This window comes from Electrophorus electricus, chromosome 11, assembly GCF_041902795.1.
Source record: "Electrophorus electricus isolate QZ-2024a chromosome 11, ASM4190279v1, whole genome shotgun sequence".
Taxonomy (NCBI): Eukaryota; Metazoa; Chordata; class Actinopteri; order Gymnotiformes; family Gymnotidae; genus Electrophorus; species Electrophorus electricus.
This window is the reverse complement of record NC_137507.1, coordinates 9287501-9300000: the sequence shown is the minus strand read 5'-3', so window position 1 is coordinate 9300000 and position 12500 is coordinate 9287501. Positions and strand designations below refer to the sequence as shown.

Here is a 12500-nt window from a genome sequence, read left to right as displayed (position 1 = left end):
CAAGCCAAACAAACTTTCCTGGTTCCAGCAAACACACCCGTGGAGCTAGCACTATAATCGGGAGCCTGCACGCCTTCAAAAGTTATTGTCAAACTGCATTACTCAGCCGTATAGCTTGCGTTCTACAGACATCAGTCCAGTAATACTCGATTTGTCTGTGATGCAAGTTGGTTTTCTACATGCCATTTTATATGAATGTGTCCTAGAATCCCAGCAAGCCATTTTGTGCTGATCTCTAAGTGGGTCGGATTGACCCTCTCGGCTCTGAAGGATAGCAGTCTTGGATGGTGTTCTGTTTTTGCGGTGGCGAATCAGGGAGCGCAGCTCTAGAGCACTTGCATTCCGTAACGCAGTCCTGCTCACAGGGCTTTGCACAAACTCCCTGCCGCGTTTGCGCTGGCCGTTGCGCACATGAGCCTGATGGATGGCTTCTAAACACCAAGTGAAATATTTGCTTTTATACCTTTCTAGAGAAAAAGGGTGAGAACAGAGCGGGGCTTCCAAAATCCCAGTCACTCTGTCATCTTCTCTATATCTACTTTTTATGCCCCGTCTCAGTGTGTGTGTGTGTGTGTTTTTTAAATAGGTAATAAAACAGTGTAAATCTTCTTTAATCCCATATGTCCTTTAGGAACCATTGGGACTCTGTATGTAATATTTAAGTACATGTATTTACCTATGTGCATGTGTGTATGCGTGTCTGTGAGCATGCTCATGCTAGTGAGTGTGAGGGAGTGCATTACTAGTCTCTTTGGGTTCACACAGTGAGTGCTAGGACCATATAAACCTTCTTTTAATCCTGAACGCCCCTGCATGCAGTGGCAGGCCAACAGAAATACTCAGCCTGCCACTGGACAATTTGTGGTCAGACTAAACGCAGGCCAGTGGCTCTATCTACACAGCCTCACTGCACTTTATCATTCTGACAACCAGCCTCTGCTTTTCACATACATGCTCATAGAAGCACACATTACATTTACCTGACACGTTTGTCCAAAGTAACTTACAATTATGACTGAGTACAACTTGAGGGTTAAGGACCTTGCTCAGGGGCCCAACAGAGGCAACTTGGTGGTAGGGTTTGAATCAGCAAGCTTCTGACTAATTGTCCAGTACCTTAACCACTGAGCCAACACTGCCCACACATAACCTGCGAGGCCACACATAACTTTAGACGCAGACTCTATTGTGTGTGTGTTTGTGTGTGTGTGTGTGTGTGTGTGTGTGTGTGTGTAGATTCAGAAAACAGCTACTCTCTGAGCTGTGGAGTACCAGTCCAATCAGGCACATCAGCACCAAAAAGGAACACTACATCTACCTCCCCCTCTCTACAGAGCTGCACAGGTAAGCCCCGCCCCCTCTCTGCAGAGCTGTACAGGTAAGCCCTACCCCCTCCTTCTCCCCGCCCCCTCTCTACAGCACTGTACAGTTAAGCCCCGCCCCCTCTCTGCAGTGCTGTACAGTTAAGCCCTGCCCCCTCTCTACAGTGCTGTACAGGTAAGCCCCGCCCCCTCTCTAAAGCACTGTACAGTTAAGCCCTGCCCCCTCTCTACAGTGCTGTACAGGTAAGCCCCACCCCCTCTTTACAGCGCTGTACAGGTAAGCCCCACCCCCTCTCTACAGCGCTGTACAGGTAAGCCCCGCCCCCTCTCTACAGCGCTGTACAGGTAAGCCCCTCCCCCTCTCTACAACATTGTACAGTTAAACCCCACCCTCTCTCAACAGAGCTGTACAGGTAAGCCCTGCCCGCTCTCTACAGAGCTGTACAGGTAAGCCCTGCCCCCTCCCTCTCCCCGCCCCCTCTCTACAGTGTTGTACAAATAAGCCCCGCCCCCTCTCTACAGCACTGTACAGTTAAGCCCCGCCCCTCTCTACAGTGCTGTACAGGTAAGCCCCGCCCCCTCTCTTTCCACCCACTCTCTCTGTCATCTCCATCTCTCTGTTGTTCATGCTGCCTCTCTGAGGTTCTGCACAGTCTCACCTATTTATTGAGGATGGAAGCTTGAGTGAGGGGGTATAGCTGAAATGTGTAGAGGTGTAGTGAGTAATCTCAGGGGTAATGCAATGAAAACACACACACACACACACACACACACACACACACTCTCTCTCTCTCTCTCTCTCTCTCTCTCATTCTCTAATAGACCATTATAAGTGCTGTAAGCTTCATTTTCTCCTGTTTGCTGAATTCCAGATTTTCCAGTCAGGTGTTTTCTGTAGGTTTTGGAACACAAGTTGATGTTCAGTGAGCCAGAGCCGCACGCACACACACACACACACACACACACACACACACACACACACACACACACATACACACACAAACACGCGTGTCAGACCACAGAGGACCTGTAGTTTGAATCTAATTGACACTAACTGACAGAAGTGATATACGCAGACCGGACTCAGAAGGCCCCGGAGAGACTGCACATGCACACGCAGTTCACACACAGGTCACACGTATGTGTGTGTGCGTGTGTGCATGCATGTGTGTATGCCTGCATGCATGTGTGTGTGCCTGCATGCATGTGTGTGTATGTATGTGCATGTGTGTTTGTGTATGTGTGTGTGTGCGCATGTGTGTGTAAGTGTGCATGTGTGTGTAAGTGTGCATGTGTGTGTGTGTGTGTGTGTTCATGCGTGCATGCGCACGCGTGTGTGTGCGTGTGTGCGCGTGTGTTCATATGTGTATGTCCACGAGGGATTGAGAGAGTGCAGTGTGGATAGGCTTGACCTTCTATATTCCTCATTGTCCCAAACATCACTCTCAACCCCAAAAATGTTGTAGAATGCCTCCAGATGTCTCTCCACCCTTCTCCCTTTATTTGACCCCCCCATTCTGTGCTTTTCTGTCTCTGCCCTCTTACTGTATATTTACCAAGACCTTCACGGCTGAAATTCTTTGGTGTTTATTCACTATTTTGTTCACAGAACAGATGGAGCGGTTGTGTGCTTGTGGTTCAGTTGTAATGTTTCAGTTAAAGTGTGAGTGTGAACGTGTGGCTCCACCTCTCTCCTCCACCCCAGAAACATTGGCTCAGCCCATCAAACAGAAGACACGGTTTAAGATCAAGGACGCCAAGTGTCACCTGAGGCCACGTAACAAGGAGAAGCATCGAGATGTGGCCAAGCAGAGCCTTCAGGGTGAGTCATGCCCAGGACAGAACACCGTGTTGCTTTAATAAGCCCTCCTGGATCGTAGCTTAGTAATGATCCGCCTGTAACCACCCCCTGCTCCCTCCTCCACCCGTAACTGCCCCCTGCTCCCTCCTCCACCCGTAACTGCCCCCTGCTCCCTCCTCCGCCCGTAACTGCCCCCTGCTCCCTCCTCCACCCGTAACTGCCCCCTGCTCCCTCCTCCACCCGTAACTGCCCCCTGCTCCCTCCTCCGCCCGTAACTACCCCCTGCTCCCTCCTCCACCCGTAACTGCCCCCTGCTCCCTCCTCCGCCCGTAACTACCCCCTGCTCCCTCCTCCACCCGTAACTGCCCCCTACTCCCTCCTCTGCCCGTAACTACCCCCTGCTCCCTCCTCCACCCGTAACTGCCCCCTGCTCCCTCCTCCGCCCGTAACTACCCCCTGCTCCCTCCTCCACCCGTATCTGCCCCCTGCTCCCTTCTCTGCTCTCACTCTCATTCTCCTCATGCTTTACCTCATCCTTCGCTTTCTCTCTTCCTCCCCCCTCTTTGTCCTTCTCTCTCCATCCTCCTCCCTCCCCTGTCCTCTTTATGCTCCTCCCCTCTGCTTCTCTGCTCCTCTCTCCCCTCTTCAGGAGGTCAGTTCCCCTGCACAGAGGACTGTCAGGTGACATTTGTAAATCTGAAGTGTGAGTCGTCCAAAAAGCGTCGGCGGGGCCGGAAGTCTCCATCTAAAGAGGTCTCGCAAATCACTGCCGAGTTCGAGATGGAGATGAAGGAGGAGGAAGCTTCAGGTGTGTGTGTGTGTGTGTGTGTGTGTGTGCGCGTGTGTGTGCGCGTGTGTGTGCGCGTGTGTGTGCACGTGTGTGTGTGTTTGTGTGCATGTGTGTGTGTGCGTGTGTGTGTAGGCAACATTACCAATGACCAAACCTGTCATGCTACCACACACATTCAGTACCCACGTAAATGTAACAGGAGTGAGTGTGTGTGTGTGTGTGTGTTTGTGTGTGTGTCAGAATCGTGCGACGTGAACTGCGTGCGGGAGAGGGTGAAACAGAGGCTTCAGAACACTCTGCGCACCCTGAGGAAGTCCATCAACAAGCAGCAGTTCTACATCCAGTTCTCGGGCACGGCGTACGAGGTGGCTCAGCGCGCCGCACTCCAGCCGGACGCCGCCGAGTCCTGCAGCACCGGACAGGTCCTCATGGACAGCAAGTGCGGTAGGCACTCTGGGAAACGAGCGCCCCGGCTGAACACTGTGGCGTTGCAGCATGTCATCCAGCTTCTGAATGAGGAATATTAGAAAAGAATGCTTTACAGATCATTTGATTGTGACTGTATACTGTGTGTGTGCATGTGTGTGTGTGTGTGTGTGTGTGTGTGTGTGTGTGTGTGTGTGTACGTGAGTGTGTGTGTGTGTCTGTATGTGTGTGTGTACGTGAGTGTGTGTGCGTGTGTGTGTATGTGAGTGTGTGTATGTGTGTCTGTGTGTATGCGTGTGCGTGCGTGTGTGTGTGTGTGTGTGTGTGTGTGTGTGTGTGTGTGTGTGTGTGTCTGTCCCAGTCAGCTGCGGTGCAGGGACCTTCTTCAGTGGTGAGCAGGAGCAGTGTGTGCAGTGTCCTCCGGGAACCTATCAGGACATGGAGGGTCAGCTGTCCTGTGAACCCTGCCCCAGCACAGAGCCGCAGGGCATCACCGGAGCCAAGAACGTCTCTGAGTGCGGAGGTGTGTGTGCGTGTGTGCGTGAATACACGTATCAGTGAATCAAATCAATGAATTGCTTTGTAATGGTAATGCCAGACATTGATTATAAAGACTGATTAATGCACATGAGCTTTCTCCCAGCACATCCACCAGGGAAATCAATAATATTGAAATGCAGAATCAATACAGGAAAAAAAACCCTACTGATTTCATGATACTATATAAATTTCTCAGTCACAGGAAGCATAGGGAAGAGAAAAATGTGACCCCTTTGATGCCCCCTTGTGGATACATCGGTGCTATAATCCAAACATTCACACAGAAGAGCAAAAAATGAACACATATGAATTACCAAGATTTCCAGATAAAGGACCTTCCCTTGTGTTTCTGGTTGTAGGTCAGTGCCCGCCTGGTCATTTTTCTGTCGACGGCTTTCGTCCATGTCAGTTGTGCCCGCTCGGCACATTCCAGCCGGAGCCGGGCCGGGTTCTGTGCTTCCCCTGTGGGGGTGGACTCATGACCAAACACACTGGGAGCACGTCCTTCAGAGACTGTGAAGCCAAAGGTAACACGCCAAAACAGCGCATATGACCCTTTCACACCTTACCAAGCAGTTCTAGTGTTTTTGTCTTTTCTTCCCATCTATTTCACATCTTTGTTGCCTTTTCTGGTTAAATTTTCTCTCTCTCTCTCTCTCTCTCTCTCTCTCTCTCTCTCTCTCTCTCTCTCTCTTTCCCTGTCTGTGGTGGGTAGTCCACTGTGCTCCAGGACACCACTACAACTCCAGCTCCCACCGCTGTATCCGGTGTCCGGCCGGCACTTACCAGTCCGACTTTGGGCAGAACTATTGCATCACCTGCCCTGGAAACACCACCACTGACTTTGATGGGGCCACCAATGTGACCCACTGCAAGAGTAAGCCAATGTGTCATGTGTTATGTGTGCTCCCATAAGTTAAATGCTGAACTCTCTTCTCTATGAACAAGGTTCCTTTTTTAAGAAACCCCAAATGTAAGCGCACTTGGAGTGTATTTAAAGGGTGGGACTTTGCTTTCAGTCCTACATTTGCACCTGAATCTAAGTGACTGGGTTATTTCCTCCCCGTAGACCAAATGTGTGGGGGTGAACTAGGAGACTTTATGGGCTACATCGAGTCCCCCAACTACCCTGGGGACTACCCATCTAATGTGGATTGCGTCTGGACCATCAATCCCCCCAACAAGAGACGCATCCTCATCGTCGTGCCCGAGATCTTCCTCCCTATTGAGGATGAGTGTGGTGACGTGCTCGTCATGAGGAAGAGCTGTACGTTTAGCTCCCGCGACCCATCCACGAAACTGTCCTGTTGCTTGCTGTAGACAATATTTGGTTGTTTGGTGAAGTAAATTGGCGAGCCTGTTAGCCCTGTCAGTTCCTTTCACTCAGGTTCTGGTCCTGGTTCACTTGGCTCCTCCCTTTCTCCATTAGCCCAGCCCACGTCCATAACAACCTATGAGACGTGTCAGACTTACGAGCGTCCAATCGCCTTCACCTCCCGCTCCCGTAAACTTTGGATTCAGTTCAAGTCCAACGAGGGTAACAGCGGCAAGGGCTTCCAGGTTCCCTACGTCACCTACGATGGTCAGTCTTCCTTTCTGCACACTCTCAATATCAGACAGTCAACACACAGTTATCAGACACTCGGTGTCCTATAATCAGACAGTGGGGTATGTTTTGTTATAGGTTGAAATAAACCTGCTGTGTAAGCGGTTTGGCACTGTTGTTTTGGTTTACAGAAGATTATCAACAGCTCATAGAGGACATTGTACGAGATGGTCGACTCTATGCTTCAGAGAATCACCAAGAAATATTGAAAGTGAGAATTTCAATGTCTTCAGTCATCAGTGCAGCTACTTGAAATATTTAAATGCTAATGTCAATCTATGATAGAGGAAGTGATTAGATGTATCATTTAAATTTTGTAAAGCTTTACTCATGGATAAAAAGGCAAATATCGTATTTTAAAAAAAATTTCACAGTCACAAGTTGTTGCAGCTAGTAGTTCTATGTCAAGTACTCCAAAACCAGAGGAATTTCCATTAGTGTACCTGCTAACATGCAAGTTTAAAACACTGTCTGTAACTAACACTGCGTTTCCTTGCTGTCTTCCAGGATAAGAAGCTGATTAAGGCTCTGTTTGACGTCCTGGCTCACCCTCATAACTATTTCAAGTACACGGTTCAGGAGTCCAAGGAGATGTTCCCACGCTCCTTCATTAAGCTGCTACGCTCCAAAGTCACCAGGTTTCTACGGCCGTACAAATAGAAACCTGGAGGCCACCTCTATCCCAGTCCCAGTCTGCCCTTGTCTCCTCTCACGTACCTCCTTCTGTCCTCATTTCCTTTCACGTGCCTCCATCTCTCCTCATATCCTCTCACGTGCCTCCTTCTCCCCTCCTATCCTCTCACGTGCCTCCTTCTCCCCTCATCTCTTTTCACGTGCCTCCTTCTCCCCTCATATCCTCTCACATACCTCCTTCTCCCCTCATCTCTTTTCACGTGCCTCCTTCTCCCCTCATATCCTCTCACGTGCCTCCTTCTCCCCTCATCTCCTCTCACGTGCCTCCTTCTCCCCTCATATCCTCTCATGTGCCTCCTTCTCCCCTCATCTCCTCTCACGTGCCTCCTTCTCCCCTCATCTCCTCTCACGTGCCTCCTTCTCCCCTCAACTCCTCTGCTTATCTCTCTCCCTCTCCAGTGTTTCAGCACAATAGCTTGCTCCCAGAATGCCTCTGTACCACAGGAAGTGGAAGGGCTGCCTGCCTGTTACTTCTCGCCTGGAGTCCACCTTTTGGTTTCACTTCTTCTATGTTTCTCTTTGTTTTTTGATCCCTTTTGTTTTGTGTTTTGCTTTTCTAATGCTTTTGGAATATTTATATGTGCTACAACTTGCAGAGACCCACTTCCTGGATGTTTAATATCTATATATTTGTATATGTATGTATGTACGCATGTATATATGTATGTGTGTTAGTAAGCATGTACTAGCCTATGTCATGCAGGTGTACATTCATACACACACATGGATATATATTGTTATTTTTTTAAAATGATTTCATGCCCCAGACATGCACAAGATTGAGTTTTGAAAATGACTGGTGCACTTAAAGATTTTTTTAAACCATTTAAGTTTCGAGAAAGGAGAAGCCTCACAGTCCCGTTCTGAACGTGGAATAACAGTGAACAACATTTGGACAAGACAAGGAGATTTAATCCTACACCCCACAAAAGCCCTGTATAACGAGATAAAGACTACCTGCCCATAACACAGGGTTACTGCAGAGATACATTTATGTTTTGTAACTAATATTTGGAACTTTAATTGCACTTGAATTTTATATTGTAAACTTTAGAGAAAAAGCTCGAAGTTCCTTTTTTTCCTGATGTTTGTGTTGTATAGAAATGTTTTACCTTGGTTGTAGAAATGAGAGATGTCTTGTGTGCTCGTCACTCCTGGAAGTGGAAACATTTTGATGGATGAAGAAGAAAAGTCTCACCTCTCCTGGTTCAAGAACACGAAATACTGAAGAAAAACAGAACAGTTCACATATTTCTATGGGAAATGTAGCATAGCAGTGCTTTACAGGACTTTAGCCTGACATAGAGCAGTGCTCTACATGACTTTAGTCTGACATAGAGCAGTGCTTTACAGGGCTATAGTCTGACATAGAGCAGTGCTTTACAGGGCTTTAGTCTGACATAGAGCAGTGCTCTACATGACTTTAGTCTGACATAGAGCAGTGCTTTACAGGGCTATAGTCTGACATAGAACAGTGCTTTACAGGACTTTAGTCTGACATAGAGCAGTGCTTTACAGGACTTTAGCCTGACATAGAGCAGTGCTTTACAGGACTTTAGTCTGACATAGAGCAGTGCTTTACAGGACTTTAGTCTGACATAGAGCAGTGCTTTACAGTATAGGCTGTGTGATTGCACAGAGTTCAGTGAGCAAGATGAGAGCAGTTTAATATTGGAATAAGAGCAGAGTGGTTTATTATAACATGTTCATTATATAGTACATGAACATTATTTGTTTTGTGCTGTGCAGAGGTAGAAAGCACAAAAGGTTCTCAGTGGTTTTGATTTTGAAATATTTAGAGAGCTAAAAGTGATAAAAGTTCAGTTTTCAGTGATGTATGAAGGTTTATTAACTCTTAAACTCTGTATACAGGATTTAGGTGTTAGGTTTGTGTGGTTGTGTCATGTCATGTATGTGTGTGCACATGTAGTTTGTGGGTGTGCACAATGCAGGTGCTTTTGTGAATGAGGTTTTAAGTTTGGATGTTGGTTTTTGGTTGGCTAAGGGCAGATCTGAATAGAACTACTGTATTTTCAGAAATAGGCTGCTCTGTCTGAGTGCACAGTTATTAGGTCAAGGAATAGTAATCAGAATTGTCATTATCAGAATCTGAATTGGGTAGAATAATTTGGGCTTTTTAAGATGTGTATTAATTGCAGACTCCTCCTTTCTCCATCAGACTGTGACACGATGTGATTGGACCAGCCAGAGGTATTTTGATTAGCGCTTGTCTCAGATGGAACAGAGTTGCCAAGCAGCAAATTTTAAAAAAGAGAAAGTTTAAATCGTAAATGTAACTTTTCAATGCTCTGTGTGAGAATTTGTAACATGATATTGTGTTTGTTTACATCCTGGAACAGAGGGAGGCAAATATCATCATGCATTTGCCATCAACTCAAACACAAACAGAATCCCACGCTCTCACACGCATGTATGAAACACACGCAATGTAGAAAGTGGCCTAAAATTCAGTAGATACACAGATATTATGACTATATGTCTACAGTTTATGTCAGTGTTTATGTAGTGTGGACTGTGGTGTTTGTTGCTTCTAACGGGAGGGGTGAGTTAACCGTCTCAAGCAGATCCCTTCATATCAGCACTTTTTTTCATGGTACCTTTTCACTCAGTATTTGTAACATTCTGAAGTGAGTTAACATGGGCTGGTCATACACACACACGCACGCACATGCACACAGATCACTCTGTAAAACTGCTTTGCGTAAACACCTGCTTTGAACAGTGTTGAGTCAGTCACACATATATACACAGGCAAATGCAGAAAGCATTTTTTTTCGTGTCATGGTAATTATTATTATTTTTTAATTCACGATTAATGGGGAAGTGGTGTGCCAGCCGTGACACTGCGAGCCTCAGGTGTTGGAGTGGCCTTTCTCTCACACACACGATTCCAATAGTCTGCTAGTGACAGAAGCATCCAGAATCAGATGTGTTGGAAGAGGGAATTCAGTGAACAGTGCGGGGCAGGGTCACTGCCGGACCAGTGCTGAGACCTGATACTATAGACACACCTCGTACATCTACGGTACAGACTGATGTTTTAATTACTGCTCTTGATCACACACACACAGCGCTCCCATGAATGCGTAAATATTGGCCTTCAGTTCTCTCTGATAAAGATTGCTGCTGCTGAGAGTTTTTAAGCTTTATAATTACCAATATGTAAATGATGTACAAAATGTTTTGCTTTTTTTTTTTAGATTATTAAGTTAATATTTAGCTTGTCAGCCGGGGTAGAACTGCAGCAGAGGGAAGCAGTCACATGTCTGTTCACTGTTGTATAAGAAGCATACGAGCCTCTTACAGAGGTCTGGATGTATTTTTGCTGTCAGTGGTGTACTGCCCTGTTCATAAGAATGACTCAACAAAGTGAACACAACCCCAAGACTAAGGCCAAACTTGTTAAGATCTCATTTTAATAATAAATGATACAAACCTTGAGCTGTCTTCCACAGCTGTGTGCATACAAAGTTGGTGTGACTGTGTGTGTTTGTACGTGATTTTTTTTTAGTATTAACAGGGTCGTGGCCATGTGGTAACACAAAAGTTGGAGAGGAGATTACGTCATAGTGAGATTACGTCATAACTACACCATAAAAGATGGATGCCACCCTTAACTCATGTGGCCATAGCACACACAGTCAAGATTAATAAGGAATCCTGTTTTGCGCCCACAGCATCCAGGAACTTGACTAAAGGACCCTGATAAAGAGCTGTTATGGTTTTGAATTTCTTGTTACCCTCTGCCAGCCATTTAAGCACTCAAGTCCATTGATCTCATGCCCTCCTCCCAAACCTTTCTGAGAAGGGTTGACCCCTAAAGACTTCTTATCATCTAAAACAAATCTTATCTTTAATCCCACTTTTCTATTTGCCACAAACACAAAATAACTGAGAGGCAGCAAGGATTGCTTTCTTGTAGTGAAGTTTCCGGATTGGTTATTATGTGAAAGATATGGTTAATATCTTGGTTGAAAGATTGGTTAATATGTCAAGATATGAAAATCCGCACCACACTCTGTTACATGATGCATGTGGATCATATCTAGGCAGCAATATGGCTATGGTTGTGTTCCAAATGACCTACTACATACTATTCGCTAACTGATTGGTGACGGATGTCTGGACAATGGACTAAATATTCCAGTACGTGAGCAAAGCTATCTTCATTGTGGAATATGGCGTAAAACTTTTCACAAAGGGACACAAAGGGATTCTTCACACGTTCACGTGACCTCATAACATGGTTTTTGTTAGTCGCATACTGGATTCTATACTGCACACTGCTATGGGGACCAGTATACAGTATATACTGAGTGCAGTATGCAGTATACCAGCTGTATGTAGTAGGCTATTGCGAACGGACCCATGCGTCTTTTTGAATATCTGTCGCCACCATGTGGCTACAATTAGAATAGCAGCTCCGGCAGTCTATAGACTGATAATGAAATTCAAAGTGTTGTTACCACAAGGGTGCAGCAAATCTCTAACATAAACATGCATTTCCGGCAGATTCACGCTGTCGAGTTCCCGGGGCAGTCAGTATCCGCAGGGTATAGGACTAATTAGGTTTAATGATCATCCAAAGTAGCCTTCGTGACGGATACATGAATATATATAGTCTACTGTCTGTATATACAGCAGCAAGTTAAATGAAAATGATTAGTATATAGTGCTGGTAATAAAACATAGTTGATTTTGCTTTACATGTAGTTATCCCCGCAAAGTGTAATGTAAATCGTACAAATAAGTAAGCCAGGTAATGAGTTAGGTTAGCAGCGTTCTTCTGTACGAAGTTAAATATGAGTTTTAACACGTTTTCTGAGCTATGAGCGACAATGTAAGCGACTGTGAATGTTGGCCAGAGCTGAACTGGTGAGGGACGGTGAGACATTTGTTCTTACAAAGATCTGAGCCCCAAATCCAGAAGTAACAGCCGTGCGTTCAGGCCGGACAGAAAACTCACTAGGATAAACTGCATTGTTAGAAAGCAGATAGATGGCAGAGTGAAGTGAGTCTTCTTCCCTGTGTCCACGCGGTCGGCCAGCAGCGGGAGCGCACGGGGACGGGCGCGCGCTCTGCTTTTGACGTCTGTCCTCCTTTCGATCTGTTTATTCGGACGAGTGGATCGAGGGAGACGGAGACGGAGAATTGTGCTAGTGGGGGGGGGAGTGTCTCCGCGCGAGAGGCACGCACCAGGGCACCGCGCGCCTTCGGCTCAACTTCAAACACTCAGCGCGCGCGCTTCGTGCTTTGGACTCTCCGCACCTTGCAACTCTCGTGGTACTTCTTCACCAGACG

The 12500-nt window shown here is 46.6% G+C and overlaps 2 protein-coding genes across 3 annotated transcripts in view; both read left to right on the top strand.

Annotated features, from left to right (window-relative positions):
* scube1 (signal peptide, CUB domain, EGF-like 1) overlaps window positions 1-10669 on the top strand; it is a 62123-nt gene extending 51454 nt beyond the window's left edge. For both annotated transcript variants that reach the window (XM_035528615.2, XM_035528614.2), the window contains 11 exons: window positions 1237-1344; window positions 3028-3144; window positions 3773-3931; window positions 4154-4357; window positions 4701-4862; window positions 5239-5406; window positions 5595-5756; window positions 5949-6146; window positions 6309-6461; window positions 6617-6696; window positions 6993-10669. In XM_035528615.2, coding sequence (XP_035384508.1) covers window positions 1237-1344; window positions 3028-3144; window positions 3773-3931; window positions 4154-4357; window positions 4701-4862; window positions 5239-5406; window positions 5595-5756; window positions 5949-6146; window positions 6309-6461; window positions 6617-6696; window positions 6993-7145 — 1664 coding nt within the window. In that variant the 3' untranslated portion in view covers window positions 7146-10669. The remainder of the gene's footprint in view (window positions 1-1236; window positions 1345-3027; window positions 3145-3772; window positions 3932-4153; window positions 4358-4700; window positions 4863-5238; window positions 5407-5594; window positions 5757-5948; window positions 6147-6308; window positions 6462-6616; window positions 6697-6992) is intronic.
* Window positions 10670-11961: 1292 nt separating this feature from the next.
* mpped1 (metallophosphoesterase domain containing 1) overlaps window positions 11962-12500 on the top strand; it is a 34662-nt gene continuing 34123 nt past the window's right edge. Inside the window, exon 1 of the mRNA XM_035528617.2 lies at window positions 11962-12500. This exon is cut by the window's right edge and continues 49 nt beyond it. The gene's annotated coding sequence lies outside the window, so the exon portion shown is untranslated.